Here is a 22,447-nt window from a genome sequence, read left to right as displayed (position 1 = left end):
GCCCCGGGAAGCGCCCGCTCCCAGGCGCGCTGGCTCCGGCTCGATGCCGCGGCGGCGGCGCCGCTGGAACTGAACGAAGCAGGAACAGCGCAGGGCCGCCGGCCCGGGATCTGCCCGCTCAGTATCATTCCGCAGGGCCTAGCTCCCCCTCCCCCCACACAATAGACCCGGCCTCCCTCCCTCCCCCCCCATATCCGGGGACTATATGCGGGACCCGGCGGAGGCTTTTCGCTACCCCTAGGGCCCCAGTCTCGAACCCCACGGCGCACATCGAGCCTGTCCGGCCGCGCTGGTTACCTGACTCGGCGCCGGTCTTGTTGTCTTCCCTGCTGGGTTTGCAAGGCCGCCCCCTCGGCATGGCTGCCCCCTCCCCCCACACGCGCGTGCGCGCGCGCGCACTCACCCCCCCCACACAGCAACGGCGGTGGCGGAGGAAGAGGCGGTTGAAGGGTGGGGCAGGCGAGGAAAGAATGGACCGGCCCTATACCCAGAGATTGAGGAACTGCATGGAGATGCGCCAGACAAGTGAAACGCGCACGCGCGTGAACCGCGAGCGTGGGGAGGAAGGGAAATGCGCGCGGCAAAGGCGCTTGCGCTTTACCCGCGCGAACGCAAAAGGTCTCAGGTCGCGAGGGAAAGAAAAGTGATTCTAGTGAAAGGCGGCGGCGCATGCGCCCTACCCAGGCTAATGGCAGGGGGGTTATGCGCGTGCACTCGCGAGCGGGAGGGAGAGGTGCACGATGACGGATGGCTTTGCCTCTGTGACATCCGGGTACTGTGGAATTCTGAGAGCGGAGCGGAGTTCCAATCGCACAGCGGCAGCTGCTGGGCGGCGGGGTAGGGATGGAGAACCCGTGGGCCGCGTGCCTGCAGAATGGGAGTGGAGCCAGGGAGTGGCATACACACACCTTACCCTTCCAGGCAGGCTCTGGAAATCATGACACTAGGGTAGCCAGCCTGGGTGGGACCTGTTGCTGGAGTTTCCTGACGGGACATAATCTTTAATTAAAGAATCTTGAATTCCTGGAGACTCCAGGCCAAAATCCTTGGGGGGTTGGCAACCCTACGATCAGGTCACAAGTATTGCCTCACACCAGCCTGAGTCAGGCCCTGGTCCCCTCCCCATCACAAGTGGCTTAAACACACCATGATTTTATCCAGCAATGTTGGATGCTGGACTCTTTTTCTTTGCCATCTGGGGTCTGAGAGCCTTTAAGGAGTGCACATGCTCCAGCTTTTCTCCACAGCTCTGACAATTAGAAATTTAATATTTTTTTAAAAAATGAACAGTCTCCCCCAATCCCTTGTCTGAAGGAGTTGGGGTTTTAAGAAAAATCATATAGTGTGAAACTCACCCAGAAATCAAGTGGGCTGGCATCGCTGAGGTTTTTGGCTATAGTCTTCTCATCTTCAAATTCAGTGAGAAGTTGCCCCTGAAACACACACATGCAGCTGCAGTGCACTTTGAACATCTGAGGGGAGAGGGGTATAAAATGTACTCACAAACACTGGAGTCTGCCTGTGCCTCAGCGGTGAGAGGGACATACTCCCTTTTCTGCCTCTAAAATCCTCACCACGTAGGGTTGCCAGTTTTGGTTGAACATATTCCTGGAGGTTTCATCACATGACAATCTTTCATTAAAAGATTAATCTTTAATTCCTGGGACTCCTGGACAATCCTGGAGGGTTGGCAACACTACTCCCATGCCAATTCTATTCTGAAAACATTCTCCCCAGTACCTCCCTGTCTCACAATGCTGCCCTGAATCGTACACCCCTGCCCACATATGGAATCCAGCAAGCATGGGGAGCTTTCATAGCCCTTGAGATCAGACAGGACCGTTAGATCATATTGTCTGATCTTCTGTCTAATCCAAGCCACAGAATTTCACCCAGTTACCCCACCATTGAGCTTAGCATTTGACTAAAGCATACCTTCCAGAAAGGTCTTGCTGGTGACCCCCCCATGTCTCTTGGTAGTGAGTTTCAATAGTTAATGACCCTCACTGTTAAAAATGTCTCCCTTATTTCTAATTTGAATTTGTTCGTCTTCTAACCTTTGGTTCTTGTTATGCCTTTCTCCATTAGATTAAAGAGCCCTTTAGTACCCAAACTAAAGGGGTATATTGTAATCAAGTCGCTTCTCAGTCTTCTTTTTGATAAATAGCTTGACTTCCTTAAGTCTTACTGTATGGCATTTTCTCTAGCCTTCAGATAATCGCAGGCTCTTTTCTGCACCCTCTCCAACTTTTAACATCCTTTTTAAACCGTGAACACCAGAAGTGTACGCAGTATTCAGTATCAGTCGCACCAATTCCATATAGAGTGGTAAATCCACCTCCTTACTAACCTTCATACATCTAAGGACTTCATTAGCCCTTTTTGCCATTCCATCGCACGAGGAGCTCCTGTTTAGAGCCCTGCATGGGTACAAAATTTGTGTCTGCATCCAATACGCAAACTTGGTCCATGGATGCGGATATAAAGCAGATATCCACAGATTTGCAGTGCTCTACTCATGTTGAGTTGCTATCTACTGCATCCCTTACATCTTTTTCAGAGTCACTGCTTTCCAGGATAGTCACCCATTCTGTAGGGTTGGTCTGCATTCCTTGTTCCTACATTTGGCTATATTAAATCTCAAATTATTTTAATATATGCAGTTTATCAAGCAACCCAGCTTGCTCTGTATGACTGCTCTGTCCTCATGATTATTTACCATTTCACCAATCTTTGTGTCAGATACCAATTTTAACAGCAGTGATTTTATATTTACTTCCATATTGTTGATGAAATGTTGAATAGTGTCAGGTCAACTACCAATCCCTGCAGATCCCCACTCCCATTCAGTGATGGTTCCTCATTGACCATGACTTTCTGAGATCTGTCCATTAGCCAGTTCTTCATCTATTTAATATAGCTCCAAAAAATAACAATGAAGCCTATTTTTAACCAGAATGTCATGTAGTACTAAGTCAAGCACCTTACAGAACTCTAATTATATTACACCTAGACTGTTGCTTTATCAGCAAAATTTGTAATCTCAAAGAATGAAATCAGATTTGTATGAATGTAATTGGGGCTTCTTTCCAGCAAGCTGAGTTTGCAAAGAGCACACTTAGTTCCTTTTATTCCCCTGCTCTGCCAATAGATCACATTTGGTGTTTAGCCCACCCCGGCTTGGTGAAATGAGGGAAAAGGGTTTGAATTGTTGCTACCCTTCCATTGGATGCCTCTGGGTGGATTCCTTGCCACTGCCCACTCTACACATAAGAAAGGCAAAGGGCAGCAGTGGCCTCTTGTGGCTGTAGGCTAGAACTATGCTAATGTTGCCAATATCTGCAGCAGTAAACCACGGACATTAGCCAGTGACATGGCAGCTGTTCACAACAAGCATCTGCTAACTGGACTGAGAAAAAACACCAGAGGTGACAACTGCATATGTTCATTACCCTGAAGCTATTAGCCTATATCATAATTTGCCACGTTGCCATGGATCCCTTTTGAAAACAACTGCACTTCTCTTTTGGTTGTTTTCAAACGTCTCAGGCTCAAGCGCAGAATATTAACACATAAGAAAGAGAAAGAGCTAAGACACTGCAACATTTAGGCTTTATAACTTCCTCTACGTATGCACAGTCTTCTCTCATTGAGCACTTCCTGAAAATAGAGTTCTCAATGAGTATGTCTACACAGCAGCTGGTAGATGTAATTCCCAGCTGAGGTAGATGTACATGCACTAACTCTGCTCAAGTTAGCACCAAAAAATAGTAGTGAAGCTGTGGTGGCAAGGGTAGTGTCTTGGGCTACCCACCCAAGTACGTAGCCAGGGGGTCAGGAGGGATAATACTCAAATGGCAGCTCAGATAGCCGCTCATGTTGCCACACCCATACTGCTATTTTCAGGCAGTAGCTCAAGCAGAGTTAGCATATATACCGGGGGTGGCCAAACTGTGGCTTGTGAGCTGCATATGGCTCTTTGACAGTTAAAGTGCGGCTCTCAGAGTCCCCCGTGCACCCCCATTCTCAGCCTGCCAGACTGGTCGGGGGCAGCTCGGGGCTTCTGCCTACAGTGGGGTGGTTGGGCAAGGGGCTTCTTCTGTCCATCAGGGAGGGGAGATCTCGGGGCTTCAACCCCATGGGGCACGCCTGCTGGGGCTCAGGGCTTCAGCAGGAGTGGGGCTGAAGTCCCGAGCCCCATTCGGCACCTCCTATGGGGCTGAAACCCCGAGACCCCCTGCAGCCCAGGGCAGAAGCTCCTAGCCCCACCACCCCACCACAGGGCTGAAGCCGAGAGCCCCAGCAGGTGCACCCTGGCTCTTGAACTTCTGAAGGTTGTTGTATATGGCTTGGAGGCTCAGGAAGTTTAGCCACCCCTGACATATACATTTACCTGAGTGCGAATTACACCTCCTAGCTTCCATGTAGATATGCCCTATGACATTACCCTATATCTAGGCATACTATCATACTGTAAACACCCCTTACTAGGAAACTATCTATCATAAGACAGGCCGTAAGCACAGAATGGTTTAAAAGAAAATTTGCTTTTAAATATATTAATGAACTCTATGTGGTTGCGTTAGCAACAGAAACTTGTTAAAGGTTGCAGACTGTAGGTCTGAGCCTATACCACTGAAGTCTATAGGAGTGTTGTTTTTTCTCCAGAGACTTCAATGGGAGCAAGATCACAATCCTCTATTCTCAGTGCACTCTGCATGAAAGTTGGAGGGGAACTGGATTATTGCTGCATTATTCTACCGTGGAGGAGTGGAAGATAGCTAGCATCAGGTAGGTGGATGAGCTCATTATCTTCAAAATTTAAGCAGAAAGCTCTTAATGCACAGTATTATTTAGATAGGTAGTTGAGTTATTATTTTAAATTACAGAAATCATTTTCCTAAATGTTGAGGAGATATACTGTGACTGAGACTATTACACCCACAACATAAAGTGATGTGGCGGAGATCACTGTAAGAATTCTAAAAATGACTTTTTTAGAAGTGTTTCTTTAAAACAGTATGAAACATTTTCTCCTTTTTAGAAAAGTCAGACATAATTAATTTTCTTTTAAAATCTAACAAACCTGAAATTGTACAATTGAACATTGTTTCTTCACCTTGAATTTTGCACCAAGTAGTATGGTATATTAAATAAAGTTTTACACTTCTGTGGTGTTTTTCACATGAAAGCAATTTAATTGCTATATACATATGATACAACTGAAATGCAGACAACTTGGGGATGGAGTAGAACAGTCCATCAGCACACAGCATACTGCAAAATAGTGGAAGGAAAAATTTTGGCCAGTAATATCAAGGCAAGACGTGCCACTGATCATTAATATCCACGCATAGCAGAACCTTGTTTTTTAAGGTCTCATCCAAAATTTCCACCCAATAAGTTTTGCGGTACCCCATTGATCAATTACAGAACGCTCAAAGGAAAAATTTACCTCACCAAGGTAATAAGGTTCATGAAGTGCACAGAAATATAAGGTATAGTTAAGAGAAGAGCTGGATTACAGCCCTTGGGTGCTTGACTTTAGCTTGGTGTACCTTCCCCTAAACTACAGATATTATGTAATGAGGATCTTGCTCTCACTCTGAGGCACTAGTCCTGCAAATATGTATGTTCTTTATTTGATGCATGTTAATAGTCGCTTTGCTGTCTGTGAAACTCCAAAAATGAGTAAAATTAAATATGTACTTAAGTGATTGCCATATAGGACTCTTAATCTGTTAACCTATAGTTGGGGGATGGGGGGGGGGGTTCTCCGTATTTTGTGAACCAAAACTTTGTTCACATAGTTTGTTTGGCACGTTAATGTCTGTGTTTAGAGGTACTAAGTTTTTGCCAAACCATGTAAGAAAACATATTAGAAATCCATTTTCTTTTTTTATAATTTTAAAGGATAAAAATCAATGCTTATTTTAAAGCATGTGTTTCTGTTTTTTACCAATTTGAATTTTCATGGTTGCAGGAAACTATGGGAGTCAGGGTCAGACAATTATTAAATGACAGTAGACGTTGACATTCAAAAAGTTAAATCTTTATAACCACTAAAATACAGATTGTCAACATCATGTGTCAAAATTTACAAAGTATGTATATCCTTACATCAAACTCTAATAAGTTCTCAAACATCATTTTTCTTATTTACCCATCTGTAAATTTCAATTATTATTGATGGAAATATTTTTGTCAGTCTGTGAGTGTGTGTACGATGAAATTAATGTTTACTAACATTTACTGATAAATATTTAATTGTTCTAAGCCTACATGTAGGACCTGCAATATTCCGGATGTTATAGGATTTCTTTTCTCCTCAAAAAGGAAGGAATTTGTATTATTTTGTTAAAGTGTAAGCTACAAACACTAAATTATCTGATTGCTTACTTCAAGGCACCAAGTCCCCCTCTATTGACATAAATAGACACATTGACCAAGTGAGTTGGGAAGGGTATTTGCAGAATATACAACCCCAACAGGAAAGGAAGCAAGGTTATAACAAGACAAATATTCACCATTTTTAAATTCATCATCATTTAAAAAGTAAAAAATTATATTCAACTCACTATCCATTGCTAATTCCACTTTTTTTCCCCCATCCAAAATAATAATGTTACCTGTCACATTGAGACACTAAGCTCGTTTCACAGAAGCCTCCAATAAGCTTTCATATAGTAAACTGTTGCTCTAATCCAGTGGGTTAATTATCTTGGTCTGAGGTTAAAGACACTGCAAGTGTGCATCTTAATTAGCTTAACAGAGTAGCAGGTGAGCATAAAGCATGGAGTCAGAAGGAAAAGTGTGACTGTTGGGCTGCATAACACCAAATAGAGACACTGAGGAGTGAACTTTGCTCATATCAACTGTAGTTTTGGTTATATTCAGCTTCTTCTGACCTGGCTTAGAATTCAGCTGGTGATGTGTAGGTGAAAGGCTCTGTAAACAATTACCTAGTTGTAGACTTAACTGGAGAGTCAAGGAAATTAACATCTTTAGACAACATTTTCTTAATGATACATTGCATAAATTGTACAGCTACAAGTGGTACAGCCTCAAAATTTCCTAACTATACCAACATCCAGTCATATGAAAAGCGCATAATAATACTTCACTTCTTTAATGTTCTTTGTCTGAGAGTTTCAAAGCATTTTACTCACATTGATGAAACTTCACAGTAGCCCCATAAGGAAAGCTGTTTTAATGATGGAAAACAGATGCACAGAGGACTTTTCAAAAGTCATACAGAAGTTTGTGGAAAACTCAGAATTAGAATTCATGCACGTCTCCTAACTTTAACTCCTGTACTATCAGACCATCCCAATTCTTTCTTTAAACTCTTGTTTAGATCCTAGTCAATGGTGTCTCCTGTACAATAACAATTTTAAGGGTTATAGGAATTTGGATTGGAATTACTTGAACGGTATGACTAAGAATTTTTTCCTAGTTTGTCTATAACACAAATAAAGTACTCTTATTTTTTGTAAAGAAGAAGGATGTTCTTGTGGTTAACTCAAAAGATGTGATCTTAATTTCCAACTATACCACACTGCAGGCAATCTTTATGTCCATATTTCCTAACTTTTGAGGGCTTGACTCTGCAACAGTTTTTTTTCTAAATATAATTTCCTAGATTTTTTAAAAGGTTATTTGAAAACAAACAAACAGAAAAAAACAAATTCTTTTGTATGGAACTACAGAGTACATCTAAACTGCAACTTAAGACCACGCTTACTAGAATTTGAGTTAGGAGACCCTGGGTTTGTTAACCTCAGATTTGAGTGTCTACACTTATTTGTAATCCCAGATTAGGAATTGTTGAACCCTGGGGCCCAACCTGGGCCAGCATCTGTGCTGCATTATGCAATCCCAAATCCCATATCCCAGACTTCTTAGCACCCTCCCAAAAATGTGGCTGCTCTAGCCCTTTGTTCATGATGCAGTGTGTGAAAAGCTGACAGTCCGGCAAACTTGACTATGCAAAGGAGAAAGAAAGTCAGCCTATGGAGGGCTCTCAGAGCATAAGTCCAGTAGGGCTGCATCTACACTACAGAGTAACAGGGCTTGAAGCCTGGATCCCCTCTTGACTCAGGCTTGGACCCTCGGTTAGTTTTGATTCGTGTGTAGATAGAAGGGGGATTGGGCTCAAGCCTGACTTTGAACCCTGGACTTACGCTGCAGTGTAGGCAGGCACCTCTAGACTAGGCAGTTCATAGCCCCATCTGGCTGCTGCATTAGTTATGAATATAAAAAATTTGCCTGAACCCTAGCAGCTCTTTCATTACTAATTAAGCACAGAGTGTAGACATACCCACGGTGACCCTCCACATGGGCATCGGTATGGTTGGGCCCTTTAGATCCACAGCACATAACTCTACTACAGTGGTTCCCAAACTGGGGTTCGCAATCCCCTGGGGGTTTGCAGAACGTTACAGGGGGTTCACCAGAAAAATTTCACTAATAGCAGCCAGAGGACCCTGGGCATTGGAGGCAGCAGGTGGGACCTGGTTGCAGGGCAGACAGCCCGAGCCCCAGGGAGAGCAGGGCAGGGCAGTTGGGGCTGGCAGCCCGAGCCCTGCCCCTGTGAGCGGGGGAGCCGGCCGCCAGAACCCCAGCGTTCCACGTGCAGCTGGGAGCCCGAGCCCTAGCGGTCAGCGGGACCTGCAGCCCAAGCTCAGTGGAGCTCAGTTGACCGGAGCGGTCAATGGGGTCCAGCAGCAGGAGCCCCACAGAGTGCAGAGGAAATTTAAACTTAAATCCCTGGAAATATTCATTTTTAGGAGGGGGTTCATGAGATTTTACAATTTAGTGAAAGGGGTTCGTGGGCTGTTAAAGTTTGGGAACCACTGCTCTACTGCATATGCGAATGGAGTAACTGGCAGCAGTAATAGATTATTACCTTCTGCAAGGACTAGCCAGTAGAGATGAATGGAGATGCACACTTTGCTAGTGTATTTCATAGCTATTTGCTAGATAGCAGAAGAACATTCAGACTCTAATCCTGGGTTAAATTCTGGGTTTTGTAGGCGAGTATTCTTTAGGGATTATAAACTCTTCTGCCCCGGTCCTTTCTGATTACCTCTTTCTGCCCCTATCATCTACTTGCTTGTCTGGGGCCCCTTTTGCCTCTACTTCTTCCCTAGAGCCTGGCTCTTTGCCCCCCCCCCCCACTCTGTCCCTATTCTTCCCTGCAGTTTGTATTGCACCCCCCTACTCTCATCATCCCCACTACATTCAAACGGACTTGGGGGGCATAGCCAATGTTTCCCCCTTCTGTCCCTTTTCACCCCTAGCAGCTGGAATGAGCAGTTGTAAGAAAAGTCCTGTACAGCTCCAACTTGAAGCATGCTCATTGTGGACAGAATCTTCAGAGAATTTAGCTGCAAAACTCTAACAGGTGTCTACTGAGCATGTGTGAATTGTGGTTTCCAGAGGCTCATAATTTGGCTAAGTGTGGGTGGATTTTCTGGGGGGACATTAAAAGGCACATCCCTCCATCAGTAGTGTGACACACACAGACGCTAAATTTCAAATCCCTGCTCCAAAGCATGGAGGCACTAGCGCTTTTCCGTGAAACAGTTGTATGAATTTTTTTAAAACCATAGACTAAACAATGTATTCCTCCCTAATTTCATTCTTCAGTACCACTGAAGCATTTTACCTGAAACTTAAAAGAAAAGTTTCTGGCAGACACCTACCCATGAAACATTTCAGACCAAACAGTTAAAATTTGGCAAAAATTATAAGCAGCTGAAGACAGGGTCTCATAACAGGAAATGTTAGGCAACCTTACTGTAGATACACTATCATTTCTGCCTCTATGAATAAGAATGAAAATAATCTGGTTAAGGAGTTTCAACCCCATCCATTAATTCCTTCAATTCTATCTCAAAAATAAGGAGCTTTAATATCAGAAACTGCTTTTCAGGTATTGTTGTTCCATGTATATTTATTTAACTACAGCCATTCCAAGCTGACTCTAGTCTAATCAACTCCTTGTATGCTTCCTCCACCAGCAGCAAAACTAGCACGTCAGAAAACATGGCTATCATTTGTGAAGGCAAGTGCCAAACTGCAAACAGTTTTAATTCACACTACTGAAAACAGTGACTGTATATGCAAAGTATGACATCTGAGAAGTATATAACATTTGCCTTGTAGAAGGACTTGCCAAGTAAGAGAGGAGATAAATAAGCAACTAGACTAATGGAAATAACAGACTTAAAACGGAAAGGGACAGAGACCAAACAAAGTACAGTACCTAATATATATTTGAAGAAGTGTACTAAGAATGGAAAACATTTAGCAGAGAGAGTCAGTGAAGTATGTGGCAATACATTTAATTATCTGGAGAGCTAGTTGAACAAGTTGTAAGAAGTTAGTGAAATGAATAATAATTAGGAACACCTGATAACTAGTAAAATAGTGTTTAGAGGGAAAAAATAGAATCTTGCAGTGCTATTATCTTATTATCTTATGCTATTATCTTGAACTCCCTCTGGGTGTTGTCTTCTGTTCTATTTTCATTCCATCACCTCCAACCACCTACTTCTATGCTGGATGCAAGCAGATGTTCTTAGAAATGTAGATCTCTGGAGCTGCCTGTGATAGTCTGTCCACTTTTTTTCCCCCTCTCAGTTGCAACTTTCCCAGCCCCCACATTGTCAGGATGTTTAGCCTTCATTAGCTGAGATAGATGCTTGTGAACTTTTCTGCCTAATTGTCAAAAAGATTTTCTTTTTTTACAGGCAATGGTAGTCATAGTTGGGACAGTTACAGGCATATGCTATAACAGATCAAATAAGAAGTAAAAATCTTGATCAAGCCAGAGGACACATGAGAGAAGTACTACCTGAGTTTTCATTAAACAGATCTGCTGTATATATAGATCCTTATGTGTGTATGAGGGATTCAAAGGAGCTGCAAAGAAGCCACATTTTCCCACCTGAAAATTCCCTTGTCATAGGGAAATGCTCAGCTGATGCTAATCTGATTTAGTGAACCCCATCCCCACCCCCAGCTCCCACTCTTGTACAGGTGGGGAAGCAAAGCTGCAAGACAGTACCCTTCAGCTATACCCAGCTGGTGTGCATTAAAATCACCTCCACCAGGGTTTAGGGTGAGGTCAATCTGCCCTGAGAATTATGGAGCCATAAGTACCGTCATCTCTTCCTCTCTCTTTGCTGTGCCAAATGAATCTGAGCCCCAGTCCATCTTAGATACTCATATGGCCTCATTACTGTAATATCTTAGTACCTCACAATCTTTAATGTATTTTATCCTCACAACCCCCTGTGAGATAGGGAAGTGTTATTATCCTCATTTCATAGGTAGGGAACTGAGGTACAGAGAGATTAAGCGACTTGCCCAAGATGACACAGGAAGTCTGTAATGGAGCAGGGAATTGAACCCCATTCTTCTGTATTCCAACTTAGTGCCCTAACTATTGGACAATCTGATATAACTGGCTGAGGAAAGGTATCAGACAGCATCATCTGTTGTCCCTCGATGTAGTTGCAATCCAAGATTCTATATGGCTGGAGCTGATTAAAGTACAAAAGAAACAGGCTACACCTTAAGATGCTTGTAACCCCTGCTGAATTGCCATGGGAATCTTATAACTGTGGTGCTGGCAAACCAGCTAATCTGTATATGATCCTTAGAGGCTTAATAAGTGGCACTGCAGTTGTAATCAGGACAATTCACTTGTGTGTGGGTATCAAAGAAATGTTAAGTAGACCAGCAATCACTATCTCATTCATTTGTAGTAATAGGAATCAAGAGTAGATGCTAAATGTGTTTGTCTGTGTACCTATGTCTTGTTTGAAGTTTACCAGTGTCATCAAATTAGCTTTTAGATGCTAAATCCTTTTTATGTCTTAATTGTCTTTATATTATATATGCGGCTCTGTTCAGTCAACCTTAAGATCAAAGATGTATAAACACTACATGAACTAATTATATTACTTATATTGTCTTCAGCTTATCTATCCCTATTATAACAAGTGACCAGCAATTGCCTTATGTAAATCAGTGTAGAGGAATTACCTGTGTATGCACAGGAAATGTTATGTTAACTTAAAAGGATGGGTCCTTGTGGGCTCAATAAAGAGGAATCTTTGAACACATATTGTGCTCAAGAAACTTGGTAGCTTGTTTCAACTATAAAAGAGAGGCATTGGGTATGATCCTGTAATCTCTAGTCTGCTGAACTTTTAAACAGGGAAAGTTTAAGCCATTAGATGGAGATCTCCAAGTAACTACTTGGATTGTCCTGGATAATTCATGGAAGGCCTCTAACAGACTCTACATCTAAGATGTTCTTTGGACTCTAATCTTTTTTGGGTGATCCAGAGAGACTTATTGCAAGCTAGCAGATTTAACATCACTGCTATTATCCAGATCTACAAACTCTGAAATTAACTGTAATGTATATGATTCATTTTAACCTCTTAATAACTCTTCCTTTTTTATTTTAATAAAGGTTTTATGTTTTGGTTATTAAAGGATTGGTTATCAGTGTGATTTGGGGGTAAAATCTGAAATATATTTTAAGCTGGGGTGTGTTTGAGCCTTTGTGATTGGAAGAACTTTATATGTGATTTCTGTTTTTAATAATTATTTATCACAGAAATCTGGTTGTCTGGGTGGCAAACCAGGGACTGAGATGCCTAAGGGGACTGTGTTTGGGATTCTTGTTAACCAGTGGTGATCCAGGAGCTCACTTTTGTTACTGGCTTGGTGAAATCTAATTCTAGAATAAGCCACCAGTTTTGGATTGTTTCTTACAGTCTGCCCTGAATTTGGCCTTCTCAGGGGTGACCCATACCAGCATGACAGTAACAAAGGGAGTCACCTCACCAATATAGTGAAGGGAGATACCCTGTTGAGAAGAGGCTATTGAAGAGGAATTACATCCTTTAGAATTTGATAATCCAAGTGAATTAAACTGGACAAAACCTTCAGTGTCAGGCATTTCCACTTCTGAAGCCCCAGCTTCCAAGGCATGAGTGTCCATTGACTTCCTCCACAAATGATTTTCAACACTGTTAAAATCATAGATTTGGGATACTTCTGGTGGATGAAATAAAAAAAAAATCTGGTCTCAGGTTTTGACTCTTGTGGATTTTTATCCTGTTGAAGCTAAAAATTCATAACTTAATTTTGGATTTTCAGTTCTGCTATACTAGTTACTATAAAGAATACTTGTGGTAAGAACTTTTTATGAGCCATAGTACAATGTAATATTGTGTATGATATCCACATGTCCAAGAATGAATATCACAGGATAGAAGTGCAGGAACAGTTAGGGTTAGATTAATTCAATTTAAACTATTTCTCATCCCCTACCTCCCAGTTGGGTCTTGGGATAGATGCAAAATTAAATTCCTGGCTATTTGCCACTAGAATTTATCTTAAAAGACATTAGCAGAAGGATTCTGTCCCTACTATGGAAGAGTGTATGGAGCCCCTGGGTACTTGTCTTTCAATGAGCAAAATTGTGTATATGATAAGTAGGTAGAAGAAGGCTGTGTCAGTGGTTAGACTACTGGCTTGTGACCTAGGAGACCTGTGTTCAATTCCCTGCTCTCTCACAGACTGCCTGTGAAAGTTTAGGCAGTCATTTAGTCTTTCTGTGCTTCAGCTTCTCATCTGTAAAATGGGGATAATTGTACTTCTCTACCTCACAGGGATGTTGTGAGGATAATGATTGTGAGTGATCGGATGTTGTCGTGATGGGGGTTCTTTTATTTTTATATATATATATATATATATATATGAGGATCTCCCGAAATACAGGACTCTGACATAGATACTATATAATGCTGAACAGTATTAGAGTTAGTATGGAAATCAAGAATATTGTCTTTCACCATTCTTGTATGAAGACTGTGCAGAATTATTGTAGCTACTACAACATTCAGCTTTAAAACTCTGAAGTCCTACTGAATACTTCTATTGCAATGGCCAAGTCACTCCTCTTTAAATGTCCTTAGTAGCTTTTCCTTGTCCAAACTCCAGTGTGTCATGTTTGAGCTTCTTTACTACATCTTTAAAGCCTTTCACAACTCTGTTCCTCCCTAGTTATCTGCTCAATCACCCCTCAACACATACCCCACCAACGATGCCAACCTGAATGGCAACACTCTGCTTCACTCACAAGCACGTGTGTGTGCTTCTTTCCATGTTTATGTGTGGCATGCTCGTCCTGAACCACTCCATAAAGTTACTAACCTGTCCTTCAGTTCTTCTTAAGAACTACTCCTACAATTATGTCTGCAGGAGATCAACTGATAATGGCTAAGCAGAAAAACAGTGAAGATTGCTGATATTTAAAACAAAGATTTTATTGTATACAGAATTATGAACATATGCAAAAAGTAAATGCATAATCTGTATTTATTTCCTGTTATTGTTAATCTGATTCTCCTTTTTCATGACCCTCCTACTGGTTGTTACATTCACTTGTTGCACCTGGTCTTAAACTAGATAGAAAGACATGGTCCATACCCTAAGGAGCTTACGGTTTATACAGTAAAAGAACGACACCCACTCTACACACCTGGAAGTCAATGACAGTTTTGCTGTTGACACTGATAGGAGCAAGACCAGGTCATAAAAGCAGCATATTCAAAATTATACTGACAGGTACACCTTCTCGTCTGCTGAATAATTCATGCCTTTAATTTTAGTCCTTTCCCTCATGTGGGCAGTCTATCAACCATAAATCTAGTCACACCACCTAAATTATAAGATGAGAAATATATCTGAGTATTCCTACTTTATAAATACTCCCTCCCGTTGGCAAAAAATCAGCTCTCCAGTCAGAGAAAAGAACATCAATGCTATGTGCAGCAACACAATGAGAGAGTAAAGGGTTCATAAACTGTCTCTGAATAAATAGGTTCACTTTTTTTCCTTTTAGGTATTTGTTTACTCAAATATTCTTAACTGACTTGGTCTTTATTTTCAGAACGAAGTTAAACCTCTAGAGCCCATGACAGGTCAAACAAGGACTTTCATCACAGAGATGATATCAAGCAACCCTTGAAGACTATGTTCGTGTCGATAATCAACATAAGAGTCCTTATTGAATTGCTGTTTGCAAAGGTGCTAAAAAGAATGATGCATTCTGAGGAATCTGTGATCAGCACATTATAGGATATTCTCATACACTTCCATGATGAGATTTTATTTACATTTTTAAAGATTATTATTAATTCACATAGAAAATTACCATACAAACTCTTAAGGCAGCATAACCAGCCCTCAATAGGAAGGAAATTAGAGCGCTCACCATATTCTTAACTGACTTCTGATATCCAAATCTTACAACAAATGTGGAACAATAACATCATGCAGTAATCTTATTCATTAGATTTAGTGAACGGGGTAGATGTAGTAAATCTGCATTGATAGATGCTTTTGTGTATTCAAACATGAAAGTTATATTAAGAAAAGGGTGAAACTGAATAAAAAAGAGAAGAAAAGGTTTCTAAACTTCTCACCTTTTTACTTCTGTTCAGTTCCATCAAGCTACATTTTTTCTGGTTCTAAAATTAACACATCCCTGCCTCTCATAACTAAAAGCATATGCTAGTGCCATTTCAGAATACTGGGAGACCAGCAATACCAAGATAATGGTAAGAATCTTTTAAATTTAGTAAATAAAACCAAGAGGTGTAGTTAAAAGAGGCCATGAGCAAGTCCCTCTTCTAGATCTGTCACTAAACTGCCTGCTCCAAAATAAAGAGTCCATACATATTGGGTTTGAACATCATGATTGAATAACATTGTGTATTTTATTGATAAAAACATTATGCATAATTCAAATATAATTTTTTCTAGTAGTCATGGAAAAAATGATTCACTTAGCTTGAATAGGTCTGTATCCATAAGAATGACTCAGTAAATACAGTCCACTAAAAAGAGGCCAGAAAGAAAGAAACACAGTGCCCCCAATTTATATAATCCAAAAGAAACACAGTAGTCCTATGTAATCACATGACTCCAGGTGCTGGGGTTTCAAGAAAAACAACAGATGTAGTGAGAATCATCATAAAATTGTGAGAAGTGACAGTACTGGAAAGAGGCTACCACAGAGCCTCTTCTAGAGCTGTTACCCTTTCAAGTTCTGTTTGAAACGCATTTGTCAAGTCTTTGTCAGAGCTGGTTTACACTCCTTGAAGTTCAGAAAGGTTCCTGTTTGAATGAAACCAGTTTTATTTTGTACACTTATAACTGCGAGACAACAAGCAAGGACCGAGAGGTTCATGTCAGTTTGCTAAAACCAAAAATGGACCTTTGGCAAACACATTTCCTCTTCTGAACCTGTGATCCAAAATATAAAAGTAATAATGAGAATACCCTGTAATTACAGAAAATAATGATGTACTTGGGCCACTGGCATGACAAGGCTATTCTGCATACTTGTGATCCAAGAAGGAAGTAAGAAATAGCTAAAAGTCTATGGTTAAGGCTCACATTCTGAAAGACAACAGGATTACATAGATAAGTATTGCTCACTATAAGCATCCAGGGTTGCAGCATCCACCCCTAAGAAAGTAATAATAAAATACCAGAAAGATGCTCCCTTCCCATCATTATTGGAACAGACTTGGATATCATCGGTAGGGAGCTGACTGTGGTGGAGAGAGCATGGAATGTGGGAGAGGAGGTGTGATACATGAAGGGAGAGGGGGTGGGAAGTAGCTCCCTTTGATAGACACCCAGCCAGCCAGTTAGCTGTAAAATCCCTCTTGGTCTGTTCTCTGCTTGCTTTACCTGTAAAGGGTTAACAAGCCCACAGGTAAAAGAAAAGAAGTGAGCACCTGACCAAAAGAGCCAATGGGAAGGTAGAACTTTTTAAAATTGGGAAAGAAACTTTCCCTTTGTCTGTTGTTCTCTGGGCTGCAGGGACACGGATCAGTAATGCTGTAACCAACTTTAAGCCAGGTATGATTATAGAGTATCAATTCATACCTCGAACCTACTTATCTGGAGCCTCAGATATGTAAGTAAAATTAGAGAATGTCGAAAAAGACATGATTTGGATTATTTTATTTCTCATTGGCTTGTGGACTCCTCTGTGCTAACCCTAGATGCTTTTGTTTGCTTGTAAACTTTAAGCTGTTCCCCCTAAGAAAGCTATTTTGGGTGCTTGGTTTTTGGAATTGCTCTTTTAAAATCTAGCAAAAGTCTAAGTTCCAGATGTATTTTCTTTCTTTTTGTTTTTAATAAAATTTACCTTTTTTTAAGAACAGGATTGGATTTTTGGAGTTTTGTGCATATGCTGTTTGATTAGTTGGTGGCAACTACTAATTTCCTTTGTTTTTTCTCTCAGCTCTTCCCTGGGGGGAAGGTGAAAGGGCTTGAGGGTACCCCACAGGGAGGAATTCGCAAGTGCTCCTTCCTGGGTACAAAGTTGTTGGGGGTTTTTTATCTTTGGGTGGTGGCAGCGTTTACCAAGCCAAGGTCAGAGAAAAGCTGTAACCTTGGGAGTTTAATACAAGCCTGGAGTGGCAAGTATTAATTTTTAGAATCCTTGTGGGCCCCCACCTTCTGCACCTGGAGTGACAGAGTGGGGATTCGACCTTGACAGAATTATGTAACAAAGACTGGCATTGTAAAGGCAATTTCGTATTAGTTTGTTCCTTTAGTTCTCAACAACTGTTAGTCCACATCACATAACTATGTATTTATCAGTTTGTGAGAACATGTATGGTTCCTCTGCAGGCAATGCAGCTGCAGGTCACATGCAAGAAAAGTCCCAAATAAGAAATGACAACTTTTTCCCCCCTCTCATATCTGTGATTTTTAGCACACCTTACTGACTTGCAGTAAGGTACTTCAGAGTGCACTGAACTGGTTGTCAGAGCTACGTCATGGCTAAAAAGTAACAGCCAAGCTAAGAGGAAACGTTTGTGTTAGATTTGTTTGTTCTATTTATATTAATTATAAAGGCATGCCCCAGGGATACCATGAGTATGAACAATATTCAGTCTCAGGTTTCAGAGTGGTAGCTGTATTAGTCTATATCAGAAAAAAAAAAAGAGGCGTACTTGTGGCACCTTAGAGACTAACAAATTTATTTGGGCATAAGCTTTCGTGGGCTAAAACCCACTTCATCAGATGCATGGAGTGGAAAATACAGTTGGAAGATAGATAGATAGATATATACACACAGAGAATATGAAAAGATGGGGGTTCCCTTACCAACTCTAAGAAGACAAATCAATTAAGGTGAGCTATTATCAGCAGAAGAAAAAAAACTTTTGTAGTGATAATCAGGATGGCCCATTTCAAACAGTAGACAAGAAGGTGTGAGTAACAGTGGGTGGCGGGAATTAGCATGGGGAAATAGTTTTTAGTTTGTGTAATGACCCATCCACTCCCAGTCTTTATTCAAGCCTAATTCGATGGTGTCCAGTTTGCAGATTAATTCCAGTTCTGCAGTTTCTTGTTGGAGTCTGTTTGTTTTTGAAGTTTTTTTTGTTGAAGAGTTGCCACTTTTAGGTCTGTAATCAAGTGTCCAGGGAGGTTGAAGTGTTATCAGTGTGCACACTGTGAGGAGGTGGGTGTGAATGCCACCTGCTTATATCCAGGTGCTTCACTTCAAAAAGCAACAAGGAAAGGAAAAATTAGATATTTTGTTTGTTTTAGTACTCTGCTGAAGATTGCAGGACCATCTTTTGTCACACATAATGCAAAAGGTAAGAATGTGAGACAGAAAGACTTATTGGACTCTTTAATATGACATTAGCAAATACCAAAGTAAAGCGCCAATAAACTTTTGGGATGGCATATAAAGATGAAATCCTGACACCTGCTCTAGCCCCTTTAGATTGGATAAAAGGGCTGGAGCAGCATGAAGGTGCACTAATGGTATGTCTATATTGCAATGTAAGCCTGGACTTGTGCCTGGGCTCAAGGCAATGCCCCCTTGCATCTACACTGCAATTGCACTAACCCATGGTTCAGACCCAGGTCCCAGGACCCCGTTGGGTCTGAGCTCAAGTCAAGCCAGGACTTAGGGTCTGAGCCTTATTGCTTTGCAGTGTAGATGAGGCCTCAGCTTGACTTAGCTCCCGGGAGTCATCCGAAAGTATCCACAGTTCCTTGGGGCAACTTCCTTAGTTCTCTCTATGCCAACAATCTACAATGCACTCTATTAAAAACAGTGCTGCTTCTTGGTCATGCGAGCACAGCTAAATTTTGGTGAATCTGTGGTGTGAGGCCAGTAAAACTGTGGACTTCAGCAAAAGCACCAGGAATGACCACGCTTACCAGCAGATAGCTAAAAATCTGGCAGCTCTGCAGATTTTCCGGACAGGTGATCAGTGCAGGAGTGAATACAGGAAGACAAGGGATAAGAATCATACCTCAGATAACTCACAGCAGCATGCCTATTTTATGATGACCTTGACTGGGTCCTAGGCACTGTCCCAGCACAGAGCTAACCTTGCTTCATGATGACCTGGTGATCTGGGATGGCCCTGAATCAAGAATGGGGAGTGATAGGAGCCAGAGGCCATGGGACTGATGAGATCCCAGCCAGGATCATGAAATGACTCTTTTAATTAAACCAGTCCCAGAGCAGGCTGTGGATCAGGATCAACAGCAAATTCTCTGTCCCCTACTCAGAAGAATTGTTTGATCCACGTCCCAAAATGAGGAATAGCCAGCTGCTGAGCCTGTAGAGAACCCAGTGGGGACAGAAGCTGCCCCAGAACTGGTAAGTGCATGATTCAAATAAAAAGTTTATTATTACACTAATGGAAAGGATTTCTGCTTTAAGAGGCAATGCAAAAATGGTAAGCCCCAGCTACCAGCATTTGGCCACTAATGGTGGATTATATCACAGAGCCTAGGCATCCCTTCCCTCTCCGTCTCCCCAACCCTCCACCAGGGGTAGTTCAAAATGGCAACTTGGAATTTCAAACTTTCATACACAGCTGTAAAGTACGTTTGCTACAGTCATTCTTGTTTTCCTTCAGTAATTAGGAATTTGCCACCCTGCAATCACTTCTCCTGGGTATATGCAGCTACCTGTAAACAGTGAAAAGTGTGTGTGTAACAGTATTCTATTTCCAAATCTAGTCCATTGCAGAGGTAATCCATGCAGAGGTGGAGTAAAGCTGCAGATTTCAAAGAGTTTTGCATTCATCAATAACAAGGTAAACCATGTGTGAGCTAACACAGCATCATGTTAATTCCCTCATGGATTCTGACCCGTCCTGACTGCTGATAGCTGCAAACTTTTCCTGAAGCAGGAACTCAGATAGTCAGTCACACTGTGGGGAAGAGCATATTTTCCAAGCCATCTGTACAGCTAACTAGTCCACTCCACTCACAAGTGTGCTGTTCAGTCACTATTCATTTGAATTCTTCTGCTGCACACACTGCAGGTTTCCATCCAGCAGCTTGAAATCAATCTCTCTCTCTGCCACTAAGGCACCCCAAGAACTTTTATGTCTTCCAAAATATGAAAGGCCTGAAAAGAGAGTAAAAAAACATTTGCAGTGAGGGTGCTATACACACTCCCCTCCTTCATAAGGCAATTAGTTATACATTTTTATGAAACAGAATAAAGGTGTTAATTTTAAACTTACCATTGCCTCTGCACTTCTGTAACTACGATTAACAAGGCTGTGTCCAGAGACAGAGGACTGAAGCATCCCTTTCACAGTGTAGGATCACTTTAGAACTGTTAAAAGAAATTGGCCCACCTTGATTATCATGCACATTGTAGGGAGAGTGGTCACTTTGGATGAGCTATTACCAGCAGGATAGTGAGTTTGTGTGTGTGGTTTTTGGGAGGGTGGTGAGGGGGTGAGAGAACCTGGATTTGTGCAGGAAATGGCCCAACTTGATTATCATGCACATTGTGTAGAGAGTTGTCACTTTGGATGGGCTATCACCAGCAGGAGAGTGAATTTGTGTGGGGGAATGGAGGGTGAGAAAACCTGGATTTGTGCTGGAAATGGCCCAACTTGATGATCACTTTAGATAAGCTATTACCAGCAGGACAATGGGGTGGGAGGAGGTATTGTTTCATATTCTCTGTGTGTATATAAAGTCTGCTGCAGTTTCCACGGTATGCATCCGATGAAGTGAGCTGTAGCTCATGAAAGCTCATGCTCAAATAAATTGGTTAGTCTCTAAGGTGCCACAAGTACTCCTTTTCTTTTTGCGAATACAGACTAACACGGCTGTTACTCTGAAACCTGTCTTTAGAACTGTTACAATTTATGTCCTTGAGATTCCACAGTAATTAATTCTGTGCTCTTCCACCGAGCTACTTTGAACAATAACCCTCTGTTTCTTAAAAAGAAAAGGAGGACTTGTGGCACCTTAGAGACTAACCAATTTATTAGAGCATAAGCTTTAATAAGTTTATGTTTAATAAGCTCTGTTTCTTGTGCTGTTTCAGGACCCTTAGCCTATACTGCCTGCTCTTCTAAGTTCAGGGACTTGATCCTTGGCCCAACATGGACTCACGGACCATTCCAAAAGGAAGTGTTCCCATGATGAAGTTATGGCTGATGCTCTTGAGAGGGCAGACCAGCAGGTCCAGTACCAGAAGAAGAAGGATGAAAGACTGGAATAATGGCATGCTGACAGGCAGGAGGCAAGGCTGAGGCTCGCCACCCCGGTGGAGAACAGGGTTTTATCAAGGCAGCTGGTACTTGCAAAGCAGTTCCTGGAACAGGAACAGTGGCTAGAGGAGGACAGAGCTCTGCGGAGAGAACTGTTTCAGCAAGTCCTGTCTACAATGGCTGCAAGAACACTGGCTCCTGCTGCGTCCCCATAGCATGTTGCCCCAGCAACATACCCTCCACCCAGCAGTAGCTTGGACAACTCCATATCGGGGCGGCCCATGAATTCAGGACTCTTGAGCAGCTGGGCAGGGCAGCTAAATACTGTGCAGCTTCCCTTCCTTTCGTCCACTCCTCTTGGATGGAAACTTCCAGCCCCACCCCCATTGCAAAGTGAGGGGTAAACGTGTAAAGAAGAGAAAGGAGAACCTGGGACCAGGGGCATCGGATTGGGTATTAACTCTTTCCTGACCTTTCTTTTTGGGTGTGTGGTTTTGTAAGGGCAGCTGGCTTGCACAAGACTGTGAGCGGTTTAGTGTTTTAAGAGCTATTTACAAATAAAGTATGTTATATTTTCAAGAAAGGTTATTTCTATCACTGCATAATATCATACAATCATGATTTCAGATAATAAAGCTCAAAACATGTTGAGTAATTAAGCATTACAAAGCAAACAGTATTCCTCTATTTATGGAGGTACAGCAATTCAAATGTCAGTAAATTCTATCTCTACAGCCATTGCCCCCCCCCCCAAACCACAACCAAATTCATTTTTCATCATGTTCATTGTGTCATGCTGACTTACATTGTATGGCAACCAAGACCACTCCATTCCCAAG

General features: G+C 41.9%; 1 protein-coding gene and 1 long non-coding RNA gene across 15 annotated transcripts in view; one reads left to right on the top strand and one right to left on the bottom strand.

Annotated features, from left to right (window-relative positions):
* Positions 1-391, bottom strand: part of ZNF236 (zinc finger protein 236) — a 232,111-nt gene extending 231,720 nt beyond the window's left edge. For 11 of the 12 annotated variants that reach the window (XR_012157275.2, XR_012157274.2, XR_012157278.2 and 8 more), the window contains exon 1: positions 298-391. Coding sequence is in view for 2 of the 12 variants with exons in the window: in XM_073331780.2 (XP_073187881.1) it covers positions 298-358 (61 nt within the window). In the remaining 10 variants the exon portion in view is untranslated. The remainder of the gene's footprint in view (positions 1-297) is intronic. The other variant, XR_012157285.2, reaches the window with a different exon arrangement.
* Positions 222-22,191, top strand: LOC140906897 (uncharacterized). Of its 3 annotated transcripts, XR_012157290.2 has the most exons (5): positions 223-4,791; positions 14,984-15,120; positions 19,654-19,744; positions 20,110-20,186; positions 21,443-22,191. It is a non-coding gene; the product is annotated as an uncharacterized LOC140906897 (long non-coding RNA). The 3 variants fall into 3 exon arrangements; XR_012157289.2 differs by having other exon boundaries at positions 222-4,791; positions 19,654-20,186; XR_012157291.2 differs by lacking the exons at positions 19,654-19,744; positions 20,110-20,186 and having other exon boundaries at positions 229-4,791.
* The last annotated feature ends 256 nt before the right edge of the window (positions 22,192-22,447 follow it).

This window comes from Lepidochelys kempii, chromosome 2 (assembly GCF_965140285.1).
Source record: "Lepidochelys kempii isolate rLepKem1 chromosome 2, rLepKem1.hap1, whole genome shotgun sequence".
Lineage (NCBI taxonomy): Eukaryota > Metazoa > Chordata > Testudines > Cheloniidae > Lepidochelys > Lepidochelys kempii.
Note: the sequence above shows the minus strand (reverse complement) of the source record. Positions and strands in the feature narration are given on the sequence as shown.